This window comes from Dreissena polymorpha, chromosome 2 (assembly GCF_020536995.1).
Source record: "Dreissena polymorpha isolate Duluth1 chromosome 2, UMN_Dpol_1.0, whole genome shotgun sequence".
NCBI classification, from domain to species: domain Eukaryota; kingdom Metazoa; phylum Mollusca; class Bivalvia; order Myida; family Dreissenidae; genus Dreissena; species Dreissena polymorpha.
This window is the reverse complement of record NC_068356.1, coordinates 97,722,532-97,744,210: the sequence shown is the minus strand read 5'-3', so window position 1 is coordinate 97,744,210 and position 21,679 is coordinate 97,722,532. Positions and strand designations below refer to the sequence as shown.

General features: G+C 33.7%; 2 protein-coding genes across 17 annotated transcripts in view; both read left to right on the top strand.

The window, feature by feature from the left end:
• LOC127868181 (disintegrin and metalloproteinase domain-containing protein 10-like) overlaps window positions 1–10,616 on the top strand; it is a 62,644-nt gene extending 52,028 nt beyond the window's left edge. For 11 of the 16 annotated variants that reach the window (XM_052409821.1, XM_052409827.1, XM_052409824.1 and 8 more), the window contains one exon: window positions 5,690–10,616. In XM_052409821.1, coding sequence (XP_052265781.1) covers window positions 5,690–5,821 — 132 coding nt within the window. In that variant the 3' untranslated portion in view covers window positions 5,822–10,616. Of the gene's footprint in view, window positions 1–964; window positions 990–2,921; window positions 2,988–5,689 lie in introns of all 16 variants that reach the window. The other 5 variants (XM_052409828.1, XM_052409833.1, XM_052409832.1 and 2 more) reach the window with 3 other exon arrangements.
• A 2,606-nt stretch (window positions 10,617–13,222) lies between these two features.
• LOC127870374 (uncharacterized) lies at window positions 13,223–16,974 on the top strand. The gene is made up of 5 exons (XM_052412995.1): window positions 13,223–13,387; window positions 13,720–13,867; window positions 14,758–14,891; window positions 15,278–15,407; window positions 16,156–16,974. The coding sequence occupies exons 1-5, from the start codon at window positions 13,333–13,335 to the stop codon at window positions 16,424–16,426; spliced, it is 738 nt and encodes a 245-aa protein (XP_052268955.1). The 5' UTR covers window positions 13,223–13,332; the 3' UTR covers window positions 16,427–16,974.
• The last annotated feature ends 4,705 nt before the right edge of the window (window positions 16,975–21,679 follow it).

Genomic DNA, 21,679 nt, shown 5'->3' with positions numbered 1-21,679 from the left:
GGCATTGTGTTTCTTACGAACACGTCTCTTGTTTTTTATGTCCCCAACCACTATAGTGGGGACCATATTGTTTTTGCCCTGTCTGTTGGTTGGTTGGTTGGTTTGTGTGTTTGTTTGCTTCAACTTTAACATTTTGCCATAACTTTTGCAATATTGAAGATAGCAACTTCATATTTGGCATGCATGTTTATCTCATGGAGCTGCACATTTTGAGTGGTGAAAGGTCAAGGTCATCCTTCAAGGTCAAAGGTCAAATATATAGCTTCAAAGCGGCGCAGAAGGGGACATAGTGTTTCTGACAAACACATATCTTGTTCAAATTGAAATCAAGGTCGCCACGAAAAAAAAAAGATTGAATCTTACACAAGGGGGGTAACAATGCACATTTTGAATTGCCTCCCTTTATCAGACTTTTTTTTTCAAATTGAAAACCTGGTTTTGTGACAATTTTGTCCCTTGTTTTATACATAAAAGTGAAGTGAACAAATAAAACAAATACATGCAAAATATAAGGGAGATAATTTATACTGGGAATGTCATCAGTGTGTTGAGTTTTGAATTTGGTGTTTTCGCTTTTTGTTCAATTCTATGTATTAATTTTTAAATCTATATAAATATATAACTATTTTTATTTTGAACTTTATTTGAGCACACCGTTGAATAGTAAAATACCTGACTTAACTGTTGAAGATTTACTTACAAGATAAATAACATTAGGAATTTTAACTGTTTATCATATGTGGATTTCCTCATCTCAGTAAATCCATACCTCATATACAATAAAACATAGACTAAAATCAAAATTTCATGCTATAAGTCTTGTTTAAATTTCAATAAAAGTCAGCTTTTTTTAAGTTCAACTTGTATCACTTTATTAAATAATAGTTCACCCATTTTCATTGTGTCACTGTGTCGTACAATTATTCAATAATTTAGTATTTTGTTTGACATTTTTTTATTTTAGCCTAAAAAATAAAAGTCATGCACAGGTACTTTGAAATACTTGTATGCTTAGCTCTGTGTATAATTATATTTTCTAGAGCGTAGTCAACTTTACTTTGAAGATAAATTAAAATATACATTTGAGGGTACAAAACTGAATTATAATCCATGCCATGTACTCAGAAGTTATCGATAACTTGATTATAATGCAAAATGAATTGATTTTCATAATTATAACTGAAATAATATTTCCAAATGAATATTATACAGGTTTATTGAAAGCTTATTAGAACTTTTGTAGAAATGAGCCACGCTCTGGGAAAATGGGGTTTAAGACGTGTTTGTAAAGGGTCGTCCAAGAACTACACGTGCAGTACACACACAGGCTAATCAGTGACAATACTTAAAACCTAGAGTGGATTTCTGTTTTAACAAAGAAGTTCTTTAAATTGAAAAATTCATCAAAAGCAAGCACATGCCATTAAGCCCTGTTTTCCCAGAGCATGGCTCAAATTGATGTCATCTTAAATCAGACTCGCATGGCATGATGTATTTTTACTTTATTGCTTTATGTTACATTGTAGCAATTAATGTTAAAATTAACAGAAACACAGAAAGACACCAAACACATTCAGTTTATGTGTTAGGATTTTTTTGCGTATTCAACAGTTTTTTAAGTCCTGTAACATCGTTTAGTTAATCTTTTAATTTTTAATGATTAAGTTGGGGTACCAGTACAAGGTGCAAACAATATGCATAATTATGTTTTATAATTATAAACCTCATGATTGAATCATGAACATTATCTCTGTTTATCTTAAAGAAAGCAGGTCGGTTGCTGATTCAGCACACTGCTAAGAATAAAAAGCAAACGTAAAATGAGATTGCAAAACAAAACTGGTTAAACTTTTCAAAGGTTTTAAACCAGTTTAACTATGCAACAAACTTTGAACTTGGCTGAAAATTAATCTTAAAAATTTCTGTTGCGAAGTTACACGTAATTTTCATGCATATAATCTCAATAACGCTAGTACTATCTCAAGGTCACACACATGATCTCATCATCTCACATAGTATATCAAAGTCATCTCAGTGTCCCAAGTGTCTCAATGTCACAGGTATTAAAACAGTCACAAGTATTATTGTTAAGTAAAAAATATTATCAAAATATCTCTTGTTTTATTTCAAATTCATGTGCATTATCTCAAAGTGAAACAAGTTGCCTCAATGTCACACTTATTATCTCTATGACAAAGTTTCAATTTCACAAGTATCAGGTTCATGCCACAATTATAATCTATAATTCACACAAAGTATATGCGTGTCACATAAGTATTATCTAAAAGTCTCACCAATTACATCAAAATAACGTATTATCTGAAATGCATAAGTACAATCTCAAGGTTACAAATATTATCTCTAAAGCCAAGTATTGTCTCAATCCGGCAAGTTCATGTCAAAATCATAAGGTCTACCATTAAGTCCAAAGTTCTTATTCAAAGTCTGAAGTATTATCACAAATCTTTATCTAAAAACCTAAAGTATACACCAGAGTATCGAAACCCAAAACCTCAAATGTGTATCAATGTCACAAATATATGAGTCACATTCTGAGAAAACTGGGCATAATGCATAGGGTAAAGTGTCATACAAGATTAGCCTGTGCAGTGTGCACAGGCTTATCAGTGACAACAATTGTGCTTTTATGGTATTTTGCGTTGAAAGGAAGTCTATTCTACATGAAAATCCAGTTAAGGCCGAAAGTGTCATCCCTGATTAGCCTGTGGGAACTGCACAGGCTTATCTGGGACGACACTTTACGCACATGCATTAAGCCTAGTTTTCTCAGAACGCGACTCATATTTTCAAAACCTGAGTCTTTTATCTCCATTTCTTCAAAACATCATAACCCATGTCTGCATAATATCTCGATGTCACAACAAATATTCTCAAAGTTGTTGGTGGTGTTCTTTCCACAGCTGACCTCATCAGAAAGTGAGCGGCTTTCTTTGATGACTCCTGGCCAGACACAAGCTAGCTATCAAGTATCATCAATTTTTTAACATATATCTCATATCCTAGCGATTGGCTGGCTTATGAACTGTTTATCACTTTGAAATATTAAATAAGGCTAATTTGATACAATTTACCTTGTATTTCCTAGAAATCGACAGGTTTTATTAACCAGTAATTTGGCACATTGCGAACGGCTTATTTGTTGCAATATAACCGGTATTTTAGCAATTGGCAGGTTTACTGATAATTAGTCACAATTTTTAACCATCACATAAATTATTTACTTCAAATTAGCAATTTTTAAATCAGATAATTTGTAAGAATGTCACTCTTACAAGAATACAGTCATTAACAGTTAATTGCCCACTTTGCAAGCACCTTGTGGAATATTCGTTTAGACTGCTTTGTTTGCTGTAAACATTTTTTCACTGTCAGCTATAGTGATTCAATATATTGATTCAATGTAGTGATTCAATATGTGCTAACCCTAAAGCATATTGCGTTGTATAGATAGCAATGCAAAAGGGTGCCGTATAAAAAAGCTGTGTGTGTTACATAAAAATGCGTAACACTAGGCAAAGTAAAACAAATGGCAGAATTTGGAGCATATTCTTAACATGACTTCCAATAGCAATACAAAATAGTGATTTCTTAAACCCAAACAACATTTTACCCATATTTAAGCCACTGTGTGTTGTGGTGGACATACACTCTAAATTTCAGTCACATTTTTAGCTCGACTATTATAAATGAAATATATATAGTGGAGCTATCCTACTTACCCCGGCGTCTGCGTTAGCGTTAGCGTCTGCGTGCAAATGTTAAAGTTTTTGTACTACCCCAAATATTTTCTTTCTCCCTTCACATATTGCTTTCATATTTTGCATACTTGCTTACCAACATGACCCCAACCTATAAACAAGAGCAGACAACTCTTATCAAGCATTTTGTCATAATTATGGCCCCTTTTCCACTTAGAATATGCAGCAAATGTTAAAGTTTTCGTACTACCCCATTTATTTTCATTGTCCCTTGACATATTGCTTTTATATTTTGCATACTTGTTCACCAACATCAGCCCAACCTATAAACAAGAGCAGACAACTATCATGCATTTTGTCATAATTATTGCCCCTTTTATACTTAGAATATGCATATTATTGATAAATCTATGTTAAAGTTTGCGTACTACCCCAAATATTTCCTATATCCTTTGACATATTGCTTTTATATGTTGCATACTTGTTTAGCAACATGACCCCAACCTATAAAAAAGAGCAGACCACTGTATCAAGCATTTTGACATAATTATGGCCCCTTTTACACTTAGATAATTGAACATTTTGCTTAAATTGCCATAACTTCTTTATTTATGATCACATTTTATTATTACTTTGACAAAACAACACTTACCTGAATACCACAATGGATTCCACCCAAGCAATACGCCACGCCCCTACCAGAATCCCTCCCCCCCCCCCCCCTCGCAATTTTTTTTTTTTTTAAACATCATAAATTACCACACCCCACATTATACTCCCTTCTCACCCCCCCCTACCCCCCCCACCCCCCATTTTTTTTGTAAACATCATCTAATAAATTACCACACCCCACATTATACCCCGCTCTCACCCCCCCCCCCCCCCTACCCCCCCAACCCCCCAAATGTTTTTTTGTTTTTTCCTTTTTTTATTTTTGAAAGATCGTCTAATAAATTATTGAATATGAACAATTTCCACATGATGGCTTACGTTATACTGTCGAGCACTCGAATAGTCGAGCGCGCTGTCCTCTGACAGCTCTTGTTTATGTTCCTTAAACTGTTTGAATACCAACTTTGCAAAATGCTTGCCTCCAGCTAAATCCTGATTGCTTGAACGGTACTGGGAAATTATTGTAGACAGATTATTTACCTGTGTATTTTAAATGGGCCCATCCTTTTGTATGTCACTGCACTTATTTATTTGTATTTTTATTTAATGCTTTTAACACTTTGCAAATCTTAATAGTGTTCACACCACTACAATTGCTAAATTTTGTAATGCAATAATTTATTGATATGTTTTATGTATTTTTTAAATTTTACTTATATAAACATTCCTGTTTATGTAAATGTTTTATTATACTGTCATGTGTTATTTGCATTAACTTTATTTTTAGAAAACAACATTTCATATGTTTTATTTAATGCTGTAAAGGAATTAATCATTCATGTTTTTTTAACTTTTTGTATGTTTCCATATTATAAAGTGACTCAGAATATATACACACAAATAAATTTATACTCATACAAATGATTAAGTTCAATTTCATAGATGTTGTATTTGTTTGTGATTTAGTTTCATTTACATGTTTAACCTTTGATAAGTTGAAAGCACACATTTTAAAACCATAATTATGTTTAAGTTAAATTTTACTGATCAATTACAAAATCACCTTTTTGTCTTTTGAATTGTTCTTAGATGTTCAAGTAACTGGGCTTGGATCTTCTAAAGGAATACTAAAGAATTTGTGCCTGATAGGCTTTTGAAAACAATATCAATACCAGTAAATTAAAAAAATATTTTTCCTGAAATTTTTTAACTAACAACAACGTTAGATTTACCTAATGACCTTTATGAATACAGGCCCAAAATAGCATTGTTAACCTCCAAGACTTTGACAATTACATGACCACAATTAACTTGATGTGACCCCCATTTTGACCCCCTTGTTTGTTCCCTTATTTCAGAACCCACAGGGCCCGCCCCCTCCATACCCCGGCAGCAGTACTAGTGCCTCCTCTCGGCAGGGCCCACCCCACGGGCACGGGAAAAAGGGAAAGGCTCGAAAAAGTCACCCCCACAACATGGAAATTATATAGTGTCTGGCTTATTTCTACTATGTATTTTATTTCTATCAGTTTGAATGAAGAACGCTGTGAGTCTCGGTGAAACAATATGTATTATTATTTTCTCCCCTGGATTTGTGGTTTCATCAAAAGTATTGACAATTGTTTTCCTTTTGTTAAGTTTTATTGCATAGATAAAGCGCATTTGTCCCAAGCAATTATGCACACTCCTGTTTAATGTGACATGTGTAACTGGTTGATGATATTTTCTTCTATGTTTTTTGGAATTATTTTTATCAGATTAAATGATAAATTTAAGTTTGATAGAACAACAACTTTCATTAAAAAGATACCAATTAAATAATTTCTAATGAATGTTTTAGATGAACTTTAAACTTTTTGATGTTGGAATCTTTCATTAAAATTAACTCTTTTTCTTTATCATGATCTTCCTTTGGTTAGTTTTATTTTTATAGAAAAAAGTGGCTGAAAAATAATCACAGAATATCGAAATTGATCATTTTTAACCAGGTTTTCCGAAGGAAAAAACTGGTTATTAGATTGGCGAATGCGGGCAGGCTGGCTGGCTGGCTGGCTGGCTGGCTGGCTGGCTGGCTGGCTGGCTGGCGGGCTAGCGGGCTGGCGGGCGGGCGGAACAAGCTTGTCCGGGCCATAACTATGTTGTTCATTGTCAGATTTTAAAATCATTTGGCACATTTGTTCACCATCATTGGACGGTGTGTCCTGCGAAATAATTACGTCGATATCTTCAAGGTCAAGGTCACACTTTGAGTTCAAAGGTCAAAAATGGCCATAAATTAGCTTGTCCTGGCCATAACTATGTCATTCATTGTGAGATTTTAAAATCATTTGGCACATTTGTTCACCATCATGGGACGGTGTGTCGCACGAAAGAATCACGTCAATATCTCCAATGTCAAAGTCGCCACGACTAAAAATATATTTTTTTTAAAAACAAACTTACAAAGGGGGTTAATTTTGTTTGTTCATTTCAAAAGTTCAGTTTGAGTTTTCTCCCTTTATCAGATTTTTTTTCACAATGAAAACCTGGTTTTGTGACAATTTTGTCCCTTGTTATTATTGTTTTTCTAATGCTTTTATTTTTATTGATTTCAATATTAAAAGTTTTTTAAGTGAAATTATGAGAGTGTGGCTCAAACATTAAATTTGCATTTAGAAATAAATTTCTTAAATTTGTGGTTTGTGTTGTTTTTTTGCAAAGGTTATTTATATAACAAAATTAAGTTTTTTCACCAATTATGGACTGTCTTTAGGTTATTTTCATCAACAGAGTATCAAAATATGATGTAATAATGTATATTTTTGTAATGTCGTGGTTACAGTTAATTCAGGTTTTAGTTGCATAATTGAGTGGTTCTTGAATATATTTTAAGACTTTGACCTAATTTCCCGTATTCTAAACTTTATATGTATGTTTACATATCGTTATTTCCAGTTTTATTTTGTAATTTTCATAATGAGCAAATATTTGGTCATAATGTTTGCAGATTTGTAAATATTATATGACCTTGCATGTTTACTACGGAAGTAATCAATTTTAATATTCTTTTAAATAGCCTATATAAAATCTGGAAAACCATTCCAAAGTTACATATAATAAACCAATTGAAAAACATGTTCAAGGTTTCTATAATTTTCATTTTTGTGCCATTTGGTAAAAGCCAAAGACAAGGCCATGAATAAATTAATTTTTTTTCAATGAAAGTCAATTTGATACACTTTATGTATTTTTTTTAATTAAACTATAATTATATATTATTCTTTTTGTAACATCATACATGCACAAATGTTATTTTGTGAATAATTGAAATAAAACAACATAACCTGTACATTGTTATTGTTTTGTGATGTTTTCTTTTAAGCTTCCTACATTTTATTTTTTTAACTTGTACATGTAAACAAGATGTTGATGCCAAGATGTAATTACATGTATATAGAGCAGGTCCGTATTACTGTATATTCCCTCTTAAATGACACCCACCCTAAGACTCTCTTCTAATTGTTTTGATGATGCGCAAATCTTGCATCCTAAATGATGCCTTCACTTTGATGTAAATTTTAATGTAAGTCCTCCTGTTTGGCTGCTTCATAGTCACAGTAAGATGGATTTCCTTATGCTTACACAAATGACTTCACAGTCAATAAGTAGACTCCTATTAGAGGGTTCCCATAGAGAAAATGTGAAACCCCCAGGGGTATTTAGCTTGAAATTCATTTGGTATCCCAGATAGAACTGGTGTCGTATTCCATAAACATCTTTAGTTATTTATAATTCTTTATTATCATGAAATCAGCATTTTTGTGAGTTTATACACATGTATATTTGTGTACACAAAACTTAAGTGTTAAGGAAATTACTGTTTTCTGTACTATGTAGTGTTTCACATTGTTTTGATAGTGATTAATCTATAGAATTATTTGTTTTTCTCTGAATTGAACATTTGTCAAAATAAACTCAAGATGTCTTTGGAGTACAAACCTGTTATTTTTCAAGCCAGACATTGTTTGTTAATGCTCCTCTTAATGAGCATTGTCTGTTCATCAATTTGCCTTTAAAAAGTGTTCAATTTTATGACTATAGCTTCAGTTACTATTTTCAAGTGTGGTGCACACTTCAATTAATATTGTATTGATTTTGAAATGCCCATATTTTGAAATCGGCTTGTAGAATTTTTATGTACAAAATCACTTCTTCTGTAGGTTTAAAGAGTTTCTTTATCTTTATAATTGATGACATTTTCTATATTTGTAAAAAAATCCTTAAGTCTGTAAGGTGTTTTTTTTTTCATTTTGTGCTTGAGGACACTTTTTATAAGCAGGCTCAAGAGTTTTATTTCCATTCCAATTATTTTAGTTTCCTATTTTATTGTTTTACCATGATATGTTAGACAACATACAATTGTTTATTCTTCACATGTATCATGCAATAAGATGATAATTTTTTAAAGTCTTTTTTTTTTATGACAATTTTGCATTGGAAATTCTTTTTAAGTACTTAAAGATAAAACAAAAATGTTATAAAAACAAATACTCAAAAATACAAATATAAGGTTTTTAAATGTTATCGTATAAGTTCTACACAAAAATAGTATTGCTGAGGGCATCAGTGGAAACATGTAAATGAAGTATTTAAATAATTGGAATAAGCACAAGTGTTGGTACAATAATTTTAATTGGATTATATAGTTTGCAAAGCAGCTGCATCATTTGTGCAAATTTGATAAAAAATGAACTGCAAAAGCTAAGTGTACCTGTGGGTAAAATGATGATAATTTGTACCAGAGAAATTATGTTATGATTTATTCTATAAATATGACAAGTAATGGAATGCTGGCATTTCCATTTACTTCATGAATGGCATACTACCATACTTATAATGGATTAATAAGCAGAATTTATTTTTCAGGAGCTTTTTTTGCAATAAACGTGTGCTGTTAACAGGCTGTTTTTGTTACTGAAAATTGATAAAACACTTCTTGCCATTATAGTGCATTTCTATGATCATACAGATGAATGTTTTCACAGTAGGTGATATTCAAACATAAAAGCAAGACAAGAAAACAAGATAATTTGTAAGGATAATTTAAAATGTTGACTCAATCAACACAATCGCGTGTCACTTTAATAAATATTATGTGTTTTGACAATAAAAATAAATGTTGAATGAACATATGAACCTACAATGAAGTTTTCTGTTATAAAGGTCATCATTGGAACCAACAAAATATGTTTGCACTACACTATACTATAATTAAGCATAGTGGATACGCGTTTACATTTTGCAGAAAAGTAGCCCGTTTTAAAAAAAAAAATTTGTATAATTTAAATCAGAGTCACATTGTGCTCTATCTAGTTGTTGTGATTTTTCCATTATGTCTGTCTTTAAAATTGTAAGATGTAAAAAACAGTCTACAAGGATGTAATGGGTATTGTCGCCTTTCTTTAACATGAATTACTTACACTTGTAATTCAAAGTTCTGTGATCTTATATGCAGGACATTTGTTTATATCAGATAGATATATTCAAACAATTGGTACCATTGTTAATTAGCAATATTTGTTCTGTTACCAGATTATTTTTTAGAGAGTTATTGAGTATCTTGCACCAATTTTCTAATGAGAAAAGTAAGAAATAAGAAATATCAATTATAACAATAAATTTACGTATTTAGTGTACAATATTCAATAATTAATTTAGTGCTTTTACGTTTTATTATTAGGTGCTCTCAGTACCAACATTTGCTTAAAACCACATGTATAAATGGACTTAAGTGTGTTGTTTTCATATTTAAAACAGTAAGGCTTCATTTTTACTGCCACCCATTATAAAAGGTTTGAGAAAAAGTGACATTTTATTTGATTGACAATTATTATGTTCATTATATAAAAAGGCATGAACATTGACATTAAATAGAACAGAAAAGCAGAAATAAACACATGATCATTGTTTGTTCTTATCATGTATGCTTCTTTTACACTTGTATCATTACTCAAATTACTCATACAATATTTTGATAAACGTCATGGGGAAAATGTGTTCTATGCCATACGTGGCCATCATAGCTCATAATGCATAATACTTGCTTAAAATTCAATGTCCTGTTAATGTTTAAATGGGTGGATCAAGTGAAGCTTCACTGTAGTGTTTTATATCATAGAGTGAAAAGAATTTACTCTACTTAACAATAATGTTGTGTATCTATATTTGACTTATATCCATTCATACTACTATTGTAAAAATACTGATGATTGTATATGTAAATGATAATACATTTCTACTTAATTATCACAGCGTTTTCTTCATGTTCTTACATTTTTAAATGCAATGAAGCCAATTATTTTACAATTCTGTGTGTGTCTTTGCTGTGTCTTTCGCTGATTTCATAAAAAAGAGTAAGAACAAAACGGACAAACAAACATTTTTATGAATGGAAAACTAACAGCTGCCCAACTTGCATGGCTCATTGCAGTGGGTGGTTCGTCAAAGGAGACCGATCCTAACACTGTGTGCGAATACATCTTTCCCTTGATGACCTTGATTTTTAAATCTGTCAAATTACCTATTGACTTCTTAGTATCGAACCTTACCACATGTACGCCACTCCACAGCTTAATTTTAATTTTGAAAAAAATTAATACGGTAAAACTCTGTGTTGGTACGTGATCATTTAATGTAGATTTAAGTACTGTCTTATGAAATGACCGCTCTGTGATAACGTCTTTCCAACCAGGAAAAACGTGCATTCAGGAAAGCCTGTAAATCCAAAGACTCCAAAAACAAAACGCATTGCAACCAGTTTCGTAAAAGTAGGAGTGCAAGTGCGGTTAGAACTCGTATGTTTATAAATTGACATATAAAGATCATGGTAAGAAACGTAATTCTTTCATAAAGAGTTAGCGCTGTGACATTTCTTTCTCATTGAAGAGAGAGGCTGTTGAACACATTGACCCTAAAATAAAGGCCACCATACATAATTAGAAATTAATTTTCGTGTTCTATCGGAGGACCACAGCTACCGACAAAGTCTGGTGACCCTTTGTCTACTATCCACTATTTGAATTGAGGGTGTTATGATGCTCATACTAGAAACAATTGACCCACACATGGCCACAGGACCCGACGCAATTCCGACAAGGTTCCTAACGGAGACAAAAATAGAAATAGCATCGGCGCTTATAATACTCTTCGCTGCATCCTACAGCAATAACGCGTCCCTGATTGCAAGTTGGCGCATATGAAACCAGTCTTTGCAAAGAAAGACAGACGAAACCCGACTATCTATCGCTTAATCTTTCTGACATCCGTATGCTGCAAAATCATGGAACTCATCAGCCACAGCCAGGCCGTGTCTCACTTAGACACACACGACACCCTAGCCGACCGACAAAACGGCTTTCAGCAAAGACGCAGCAACGTAACCCTACATTACCATGCTACATTCGTTGATCCTAGAGAGCAGATTGATGCAGTTTTACTAGACTTTGCCAAAGCATTTGATATTGTGCCGCAAACAATTTCTCATGAAACTGAGCCACTATGGAATCAGAGGACCAGTCTTAAGCTGGATAGAAAGCTTCCTAACTGGACGCAGCCAACGGGTCCCAGTTGAAGGACAGTTCTGTAACTCAGTCGACTTCACATCAGGCGTTTCAAAAGGGTCTTTTCTTGGACCACTGCTCTTTCTGTTATACGTCAATGACCTACCAGGCATTCTAGACAAAATAACACAACTCAAGTGTGAGGACTTTCAAATCTCGATAAAGCTCAACCCACTACAATCAGAGTATGGAAGTCAAGCTCAGAAGCTTGCAGCTGTGAAGGAAGGAAAATACATTGGAGTGACAATCTCGGAAAACATGTCTTGCACACTTCATGTAGCCGCAGTCAGCCATAAGTCATTGTTCGACCAATTTGAAGTACGCTGCAACTGCAAGTGATCATCACACTCAGGCATGCACATCGTCGGACACCCCGGTCTTTTCATTACGCTACTCTCCATTCCTATATGATGTATGAGCAGAGCGTAATCAGCAGCCGTGTGTATCCGACGATGAGGCATGCATTGGCCAGCTCGAAGCCGTGCAGAGACGCGCTTCTCGCTACGTATAAGGCGACAACAGAAACACAAGCAGCAGCTCACAGATGATAGAGGAGATTGGATTGCAGCCTCCACCAAGAGCGACGACAAAATACAAAGGTCACTATGATGTCACGTACCATAAGCAATCTGATCGATATTCCATCTGACATCGACCTACATATATCATCCACAAGAGGCAGCAGTATCCGGTACAACATTGTGTATCAGGACTGACTACCATACAATTCATTATTCCCGTCAGCAACAAAACTCGAATCAACTGGTAAATCACTTAGAGTGACGGCTACCAGCCTTGGAGCTTTTCATGCAAGGATAGCACACAAATAATCCACCAATCACTACGCGACTCTGCGTGGAGATTGTCGTGATCGGAAGGTGAAAGTGAAGACGACTGGAATTGTACTGTTAATTGTATCACCAGCAGCTGTGCTTATTACCTTACATTAGTTATCTTATTTTACATTGAAACTTGCGTGCATTGTTCATTATGATATTAAATTATGCATGCGCATTTTTTAATTATCTTGCTAAGTTATACCCCGTTTTCCACTTTTTCGATAAACATTATTATTAAACTTCATCAGTTTAAACATTTAAACAACTTCAACGACGAATATATTCGTCATAAGTGTGAACAGCTCCAGTTAACAGAGAATTCACACGGACCGAATCAATATGAAATATGATACTTTTGTTTTAAATGCTAGTTATTGAGCGTGATATGCTTTCACTGAGGTTTAATAAGCTCAACAATAGCGTTGTTAAATCACAACTTCCAAACAATGGCATATTCAACACAAATGGGCACACATTCGAAAATACATGTAGAGTGACAGATTTAATACATGATAATAATGCTTTGTGGAACTTCCAATATGTTTCATACAAGTATGCTTGAAAATGAAGTGTAAGCGAAAAACGATTCCAAACGTGTGGATTCTGTGTCTTGTTTACGGTAGGTCCGATTTTTATTCATGGGCTTTCGTTAAGTTTTATTGTTAAAGGCGTTCAGCATTTTTTAAATATCGGTGTAATAGTTATGCGTTACGTAGTAAGTTAGTTGTTGAATGGTATTTTAAAAAGCTTGTACGTGTTTATACATAATCGTTTGCATGTTAATCCGATATGAGCGAATTTATAGAAAACTGTTTCGAAGTTTGCCCTCCCCCGCAATTTTATTCTTTGCACTGTATGAAACATGTAGATTATTAGCGGAATCCAAACATTTTATTCTAAACAAGCAGCTGCATCGCCAAAATGCTTATTTATATTAAATAAATATTACAGGACTGTTCAAGAGCACGTGCGTGCTAGGTGCGTGTGCCCCGAATGACGTCAAGAATGACCTCATTAAATGCCTAGCGTATCAGAAGATTGGGACATACTATCAGTTCCCGATTGTGGAGAGCACAAACTATTACAAGGGCTTCTGCGGGTAATAGATAGCAGCAAAGCACGTTCTTAACACGTTTGTTTGAATCCGGAAGTGTTAAATAGTAGTGCGGTTTACGACATGTTGAATGTCGTTACATAAGTTTCGGTTTTGAGTTTGCGAACCACTAACAATCGAAATCACTTTACAGGGTGCAGAATCAACGGGGTTTTCAGGGATTTACACACGGGCCGGACAGAATGTAAACTCACCGTTAAAAATATTTTTGCAAATATCTCAAGTTATTGAGAAACATTTGCAAAAATCTTTAGTAAATAAAATACAGTTTTTCTTGCAGTTTGTGCCGATATTTTAATGTATAAGAATAACTAATTGAATACGCATGAAATCGGTGACAAAATTTCACGTTGCGCGAAGCATAACCGTTACCATTAATTCAGTACACATAGACTTCTTGAACAAAAACACATGCTTATTAAATAAAGTAATCCGAACGCTGTAACCCAAAGAAATAAACGTCGAAAAATTACGTATCACGTATATGCAAAGGTCATTAAGGCTCAATTGATCTTTGTCGACTTAGGTACTTCTTAAAAGTACCTCGTTTACAACAATATACCACGGGTACGCAAAATACGCTTTAAGCACCCGATCACACATATGGGTGCTTTTTATAATATTTTCCATACCCCGGGTACTAAGTAGTATACTTAAGAGTACCCGGGGTAATTTTAAGTAGCACTTGAGTCGACATTTACTTATTGTGATGACTCAATTGGTTGTTGTCGGCTCAGGTACTACTAATATTGCATGTACATTTTAAACGCTATCCCGGCCATTATCGAATGCATTTTCGGTTATATTTCTTCACCACAAGATAATTATCTACATATACGATGATAACCACTATTGGATGTGACGTCGAGTTTCAGCAATTCCACGTGTATGACGTATTGCATGAAGTCCGTGGCCAGCGCGTGTTCCAGCCAAGAGTTCATGGTCGTCAATGGCGACGGCTCGAATCTTGTAGGGGCTTACTTGGGGCTGTGCAACGAGACTGAGACAGGTATGCACGTCTTATTAAAGATCGTACGCTACATTAGATATACGATTGAAGTTTCAGCTCACAAACAATTGTGAGAACTAGGTTTATAAAATAATGGACAATCACATGACATAATGAAACCGTTCATAATCGTAAACATAACAATTATACGAAGGTTTACAGCAATGATTGGATTTTATTGCTACAAAGATCGCGAAACATTGCAAAACGAATGGACAGTTTTGCTCCGATAATGGAGCATTTTTACAGTATGGATATTATGAATATAGGGCAGCAGTGATTGGATATTTCTGCTGCAACGATTGTATAATATTTTCAACTTATTTTCCAGATACTTGTCATTCATAGATGAGTTGTTTTGTAATATTCTTATTTACATATATCAGCTGTTGGCGAGTTCATCTCGTGCAGTAACACCGTCTCCAATCAAGCCGCGCTGGACGTCATCAGTCCGTTTGAGAACAAGCTGCAGGCGTCATACCTCGCTAGTACGGAGAACACAACGGAGATATGCGAGTAAGTTCCGTATGACATCTAGGCCAGTATTTACGACCCATCATTAAACTCGTGTATTCGGTTTTGCATGCCTTTCAATCGTTTGAAACCCACATTGCTTTGCATTTACTGTTTTGATATGGCGACCATAATTTTAATATGTAAGTTTAATGTTGCGTTGACGCGGTTGTATGCTTTGCACAGTATAATACAGTAAATTGGTCGATTTGCTTTAATAATAGATTTGCAGGAACTTCCATTTCGATAAAACTTCTAGATTTTCTTATTCCTTTACCTAAAAGTAAAGATTTAGAGTTTGCATACAGGGTACTTATAAATGAATGAGTATCTAACAGACAAGACGTTCTCAATAAATAGACGCAATGAGATGAGATACTTGGCAATTCACTATTTATACTGAGATATATAAAGAAACTATATTTTCGAATAGTATTTTTATTTTAATCTTCAAGAAATCGGAAAGATTAAAAAAAAATCTTTTTACTTATATTAATAGTGTAAGGTCGTTCCGTAGAGTGGATCTTTCAGGAAGTTATTTTCCGACTTTCTTGTTCCTCGTCATATTCAATCGTTTACGAATAACAACACATCCATGTTAAAAACAATACTAATCGGGATCTATACCTCATATAACCGTGAGAGAAATCGATACGATATTGAAATGATCAACGTTTCTTTCATGCTTTTTACCATCATTTTGTTTTAATATTATTTATAATTGAATATTATGTTTCATGATATTTTGTAGAGATTGGAATGCGATGATGGTCAATTTGACAACACTGATTACGACGGCTTGCTCAGGCAACGCGCTGGAATTATGGAAAACATTTCTAAACACCGTCTCGTACAACTGTGATAACACGAAGACACCGTCTTGGTACGCGACATCGGCCTCATTTGACGTCTCCATTTGCGTGATTTCCGGTGCCGTGACGTCAGCGCATTTTGCGTTGTTATTGACAATGTTTTTGCCAATGGTGATAGTATTATGCCTTTTTTTTGGATGGGACTTGTGAATGAGAGAAGCGCGACATGAAAATAACGTTATCAATGATTTGCAACTTAATTATGAAAAAGAACTACCTCCTGTGAATACTATCTCACAGCAGATTAGTCCTCTCGTAGTTGGTTTACTCGGTTTATATACTTATTCGTAATGCATAGCACAGTGCACATATATCTATAATATCTCTATGATATGTGTGAGTTACTCGCAGGCTGTTCTGGTTTTATGTTGGTAGCAAAAGCCATTTTCACTTTGCTTCTGATGGTGGAAAGGGTTAAACAAATGAAATGATGCTGATTGTTTGTAGAAAACTGCGTTCGCCATGGTATAATGTGATATCATGAATGTTTGCAATATCGTTAGCATGTCAATCATGTACATTGAATTTTGTATTTGTGTCACAAACTCGTGTATGTCTAAGTGCAGACATATTGTGAAAACATACAATATCATCCCACGTACATACCTTACTCTGCTACTATCGGTTAACGTGTGTGTTTACATTTTTTTGTATTGCCTTCGTTTGGTTATTTATTAATTATTAAACAATATGAATTATTGAGCCTCATTGTGTTTTAAAATCTCCGAAGAAAGCAGTGGTGAATTTTTTTTCAGCCATGTGTATTGGAACAATAACAAGAAACTTATCGAAATTATTAAAAATCATTACATTGATCATGTACACTATCACGTATCTTCAACTTATCATACCAACTCATATGTTTCCTGACAATATGTCATCATACATCGTTGAAAGATGTTGTTTAAAAAACCGTAATATGTAAACAAAAAAGCGTTATAACTGAAAATATTGTACACGAAGTCTGCTATTTTGTACATGATTTTCGTGTGTCTAATTTCCAACCTCCTTTCAGAAATGAGGCTGGGAACCATGACTATTAGAAGCATTGTTTTATTCTCATGACTGACGTAAATAATTCTATTAGTATTTTGACAAAGTAGTAGAGTTTTGATTTAATATATAAATGTGATTAATAGTCGTGAATATCTTCAATCTCACAGTAAAATGTAAGATTTAGGATTTTTGCTCTATTTTGATAAGTTATTACTAAATTAAGAATATCCTAAATCTAATTAAATTTAAATCGAGAAATATATATTCAATAACAACGTTTAAATCGAATAAACACAGTTTCGATTCCTAACAACTTAATGTTCAACATTATCGGCAAGTGATGATTTCACTACAACGGATACACAATCATGTTGGTAGTCACAATAGAATCCTGATGTACGCAATGTCAGTGAAACATGCATTATTATTGTTCGAAATTATCATAAGTCAGCTGCTTGAGTATTTTTCCAAACCAATATATTGTAGTGCGATACTTGTTTTTCGACCCCGTTATAGCGTGTGTATGAGTATATCGTTATAGCGTGTGTATGAGTATATTTCGACCTCGTTATAGCGTGTGTATGAGTATATCGTTATAGCGTGTGTATGAGTATATTTCGACCCCGTTATAGCGTGTGTATGAGTATATTTCGCAGTTAATGAAGTTAACCTCTGCGCCGTGCACTATATTGTGCGATGACATTGAATGTTACAAAGAATGCCAACCCAATTTGCTTAAATATACCAAACTGTCAAACATTGAATTTCGAATACAAATTGCGATTTCAGCTGTTCGGTTTCAGTTTAAACATTTTTAATTTGTTGTGGTCTCGTTATGATAGTAAAAGAAGGAGTACCCCGAGGAAACTCTGTTACCACTTCCCACCCTGTCATGTGCGGGAATCTAAACGTACACGCCAAAACGAGAAGCGTGTGAACCAATCATTGCAACTATAGGACAGCCTGCAGTATGTATGGTGCACCCTTCGGTCCTAAACTCTGGTTTAAATATAGATGATATTTTATTGATTTTATTATTACTCGCTGATGACATGGCTATTTTAGGCAAGTCACCAGATGAAGTCCAATTACATCTAGATAACTTATATTTACAGTGTATTCCTGGAGGCTTTATGTCAACACTGCAAAAACATAATAATGGTATTTCGGAAGAGGGCGGACTAACAGACAACGGAAAATGGAAATGCAATGGAACTGCTATTGAAGTGGTTGATAACTTTAACTATCTAGACACACTGATTATACTCCTTTAATAATTAAAGGAGTATAATCAGAGAGTTATAATTTTTTAATATCCCTTCGGATAATTAAACTGAGCTTATCTAGACACAGTTTTAAATTACACTGGAAGTTTTAAATGTAACCAAGAACATTTGGTTGGTAAAGCCCTTAAAGGGATCTTTTCACGCTTTGGTAAATTGACAAAATTGAAAAAAGTTGTTTCAGATTCGCAAATTTTCGTTTTAGTTATGATATTTGTGAGAAAACAGTAATACTGAACATTTACCATGGTCTAATATAGCCTTTATATGCATCTTTTGACGATTTTAAAACCTAAAAATTATAAAGCGTTGCAACGCGAAACGATTAAATAATTTGGAGAGTTCTGTTTTTGTCGTTAAATTTTGTGAAACTACGAAGATTGCTTATATAAGGTATAAAATACTTCAAGTATATGTACTCGGCGGAATAGCTCAGTAGGCTAAAGCGTTTTTACTTCAGGACTCTGGCAGGACTCCAGGGGTCACTGGTTCGAAACCTGGTCCGGGGAATGTTCTTTTTCTTTTTTTTAATTTTATTCTTGATTTTTTACTGGAGCTTTTACGATCCAATGTTTACATTTATCGATATAAAGCATTTAATGAATAAGTTAAAAAATGCCAAAATCTGTGAAAAGGCCCCTTTAAGGGTATGAATACACTATTGTTTAAATGCAATAACATTGACATAAAACCAAAAATACTTTGCCAGTTGTTTGACTCCTTTGTGGGTTGTATATTGAATTATGCCTCAGAAGTATGGGTTTTCACAAAGTCTGATGATATCGAACGTATACATTAAGATTTTTGCAAACGATTGTTACAGGTTAAAATAAATACATTTAATGTTGCTGTTTATGGTGAGTAAGGTGGATATCCATTGTTTGTAAACAGGTACGTTAAAATTCTAAAATATTGTTTTAAAATTCAAATATAATGAAGATATTATAATACAGATTGTCTACAAACAAGCTTTAATTTATTGTAATAAAGGTTATACAAATTGGGTCTCAAATGTTAAGAAGATGTTAAATAATATGGATTCGGTTATGTATTTGAAAATTCAAACGTTATGCATGCTAATTAATAGATTTATTAGCGAGTTCACATGTAGACTTGTTGACAATTATAAACAAGAGTGGTATGAAAAAATGAATAGCAGTTCTGTATTAGATACTTATAAAGTTTTTAAAACCTCACTAGACTATGAAGAATATTTAGACTTGCTTCCTAGACGTTTATGCATATTTTTGTTAGATTAAGAGTCTCTGCACACTCGTTGAGAATTCCAAACTGGAAGATACGCTCAGAATAACATACCACGAAATGAGCGTTATTGTTTATTTTGTAAGAGCTTCGATTTAGAAGATGTATACCATTTATATGTATTTGCCGTTGTTTCAATGATGTAAGAACAAAAACATATTAGCCGTATATTTAATATAAACCCATCTGTATATAAATTCCACATGTAATTATCCTCATGCGACAAATCAGTACTTTCAAACGTATGTAAATATATGAAAGAAGCTTTTGATATAAGAAATACGATTCTAAATAATGCTGTATTAAAATTCCATTACCGCTTCGATAGAATTTACGTATTATTACTATTGATTGTGTTTATTCATATTTGTATCCTTAAAAGACCTTTTTATGTTATGTAAGGTTATGTCAATATACTTAATTTCGTGACAGAAATAATGTGTATATTTGAGTATGAATACGATGTACTTGTGTATAGGTCTGAATAAACTGTCTGTCTGTCTGTCTGTCTGTCTGTCTGTCTGTCTGTCTGTCTGTCTGTCTGTCTGTCTGTCTGCCTGCCTGCCTGCCTGCCTGCCTGTCTGTCTGTCTGTCTGTCTGCCTGTCTGCCTGTCTGCCTGTCTGCCTGTCTACATGTCTGCCTGTCTGTCTGTCTGTCTGTCTGTCTGTCCTAAAATACAATTCGGTTCTTGTCGTAATTAATGGTGGGATTTTTGCGACCTTTTCGAAGCCAATCTGAACAGGTCTGACTTGGTCGCACCTTGTTTACGATATAAATGACCAGCAGGAACGCTTCTACTTATTTTCACAAACGAGATTCGACCGAATATGAAATACAAAAGTTTATATATAATACATTTTTCAATGGTTATATAATTTATATTTCAATAATAATTGAGATGTTTTTATTTCAATGACCTAAACATTCCTATTGATTCGTAGAGCAATCAAACTGTTAAAAGTATTTGGTTGAGAAAAAGAAAATAGATCACTGAGACCTATGCATACAATAAAATGTTGCAAATATATGCCGTGTGCGACTTCAGTACGGCAAATATTTTAAGAATTAAAACTTAAACGTCGCAGTTTTTCGGATTCATATAAACACTTATCTAGTTTTTATTCATCAAATATTTATCCTGTATTTAGCTTCCTTACATTGCTTTTGGTCTGCATAGTTGTTTTGCATAATACATTTACAGCCCCTTGCGTGAAAACTTATTTTGTTTAATGTTCTTTTTAAAATGTTATTTTAAGTAAGATGTTTTCAAGAAATACATTTCCATTTGGAATATGTTGTTTAAAGTACATGCTTTAAATATGTTCTCTGAATCGTCTAATGTTTGTTACATTATTTTATTCTGCAAATGAACCGTCAGCATAGCCCTCGGACGCCTACAGTCTTTTTGCTCATACACTTCTCGAAAGAATCGGCGTCACACGTCTATGTTTAGAATGGTTGCTCGTGTTTGATATCTAATCACGTGATTGGCAGTAACCGTGGAGTCTGTGAACTTGATAATCTTTAGATATGCAGTCTCTAACATTTTTAACCATATTCTTGCGTCGCAATTGCGTTCTTTTTTAAATAAGGAGTATTTCGTTATTTCTTTCATGAAACAGACAATCCATTTCGTAGCCATCAAATTTACACAAAAATGATGTGATGAAGAATTTAATAGAATTCCTTAGGCAAATGTACTACAGCAAAATAGGCTTAATTTATCTTTAGGCTTTTATGCGTAAATTAGGCGTTATTTTCAGAAATTTATTTTTCCAAATAAATGGTTAGAACTACAGTTTCATCCTTAATTACCTTGGATAAAAGCTGTATTTTAAAAACTGGCTGGCGTAGAAATCT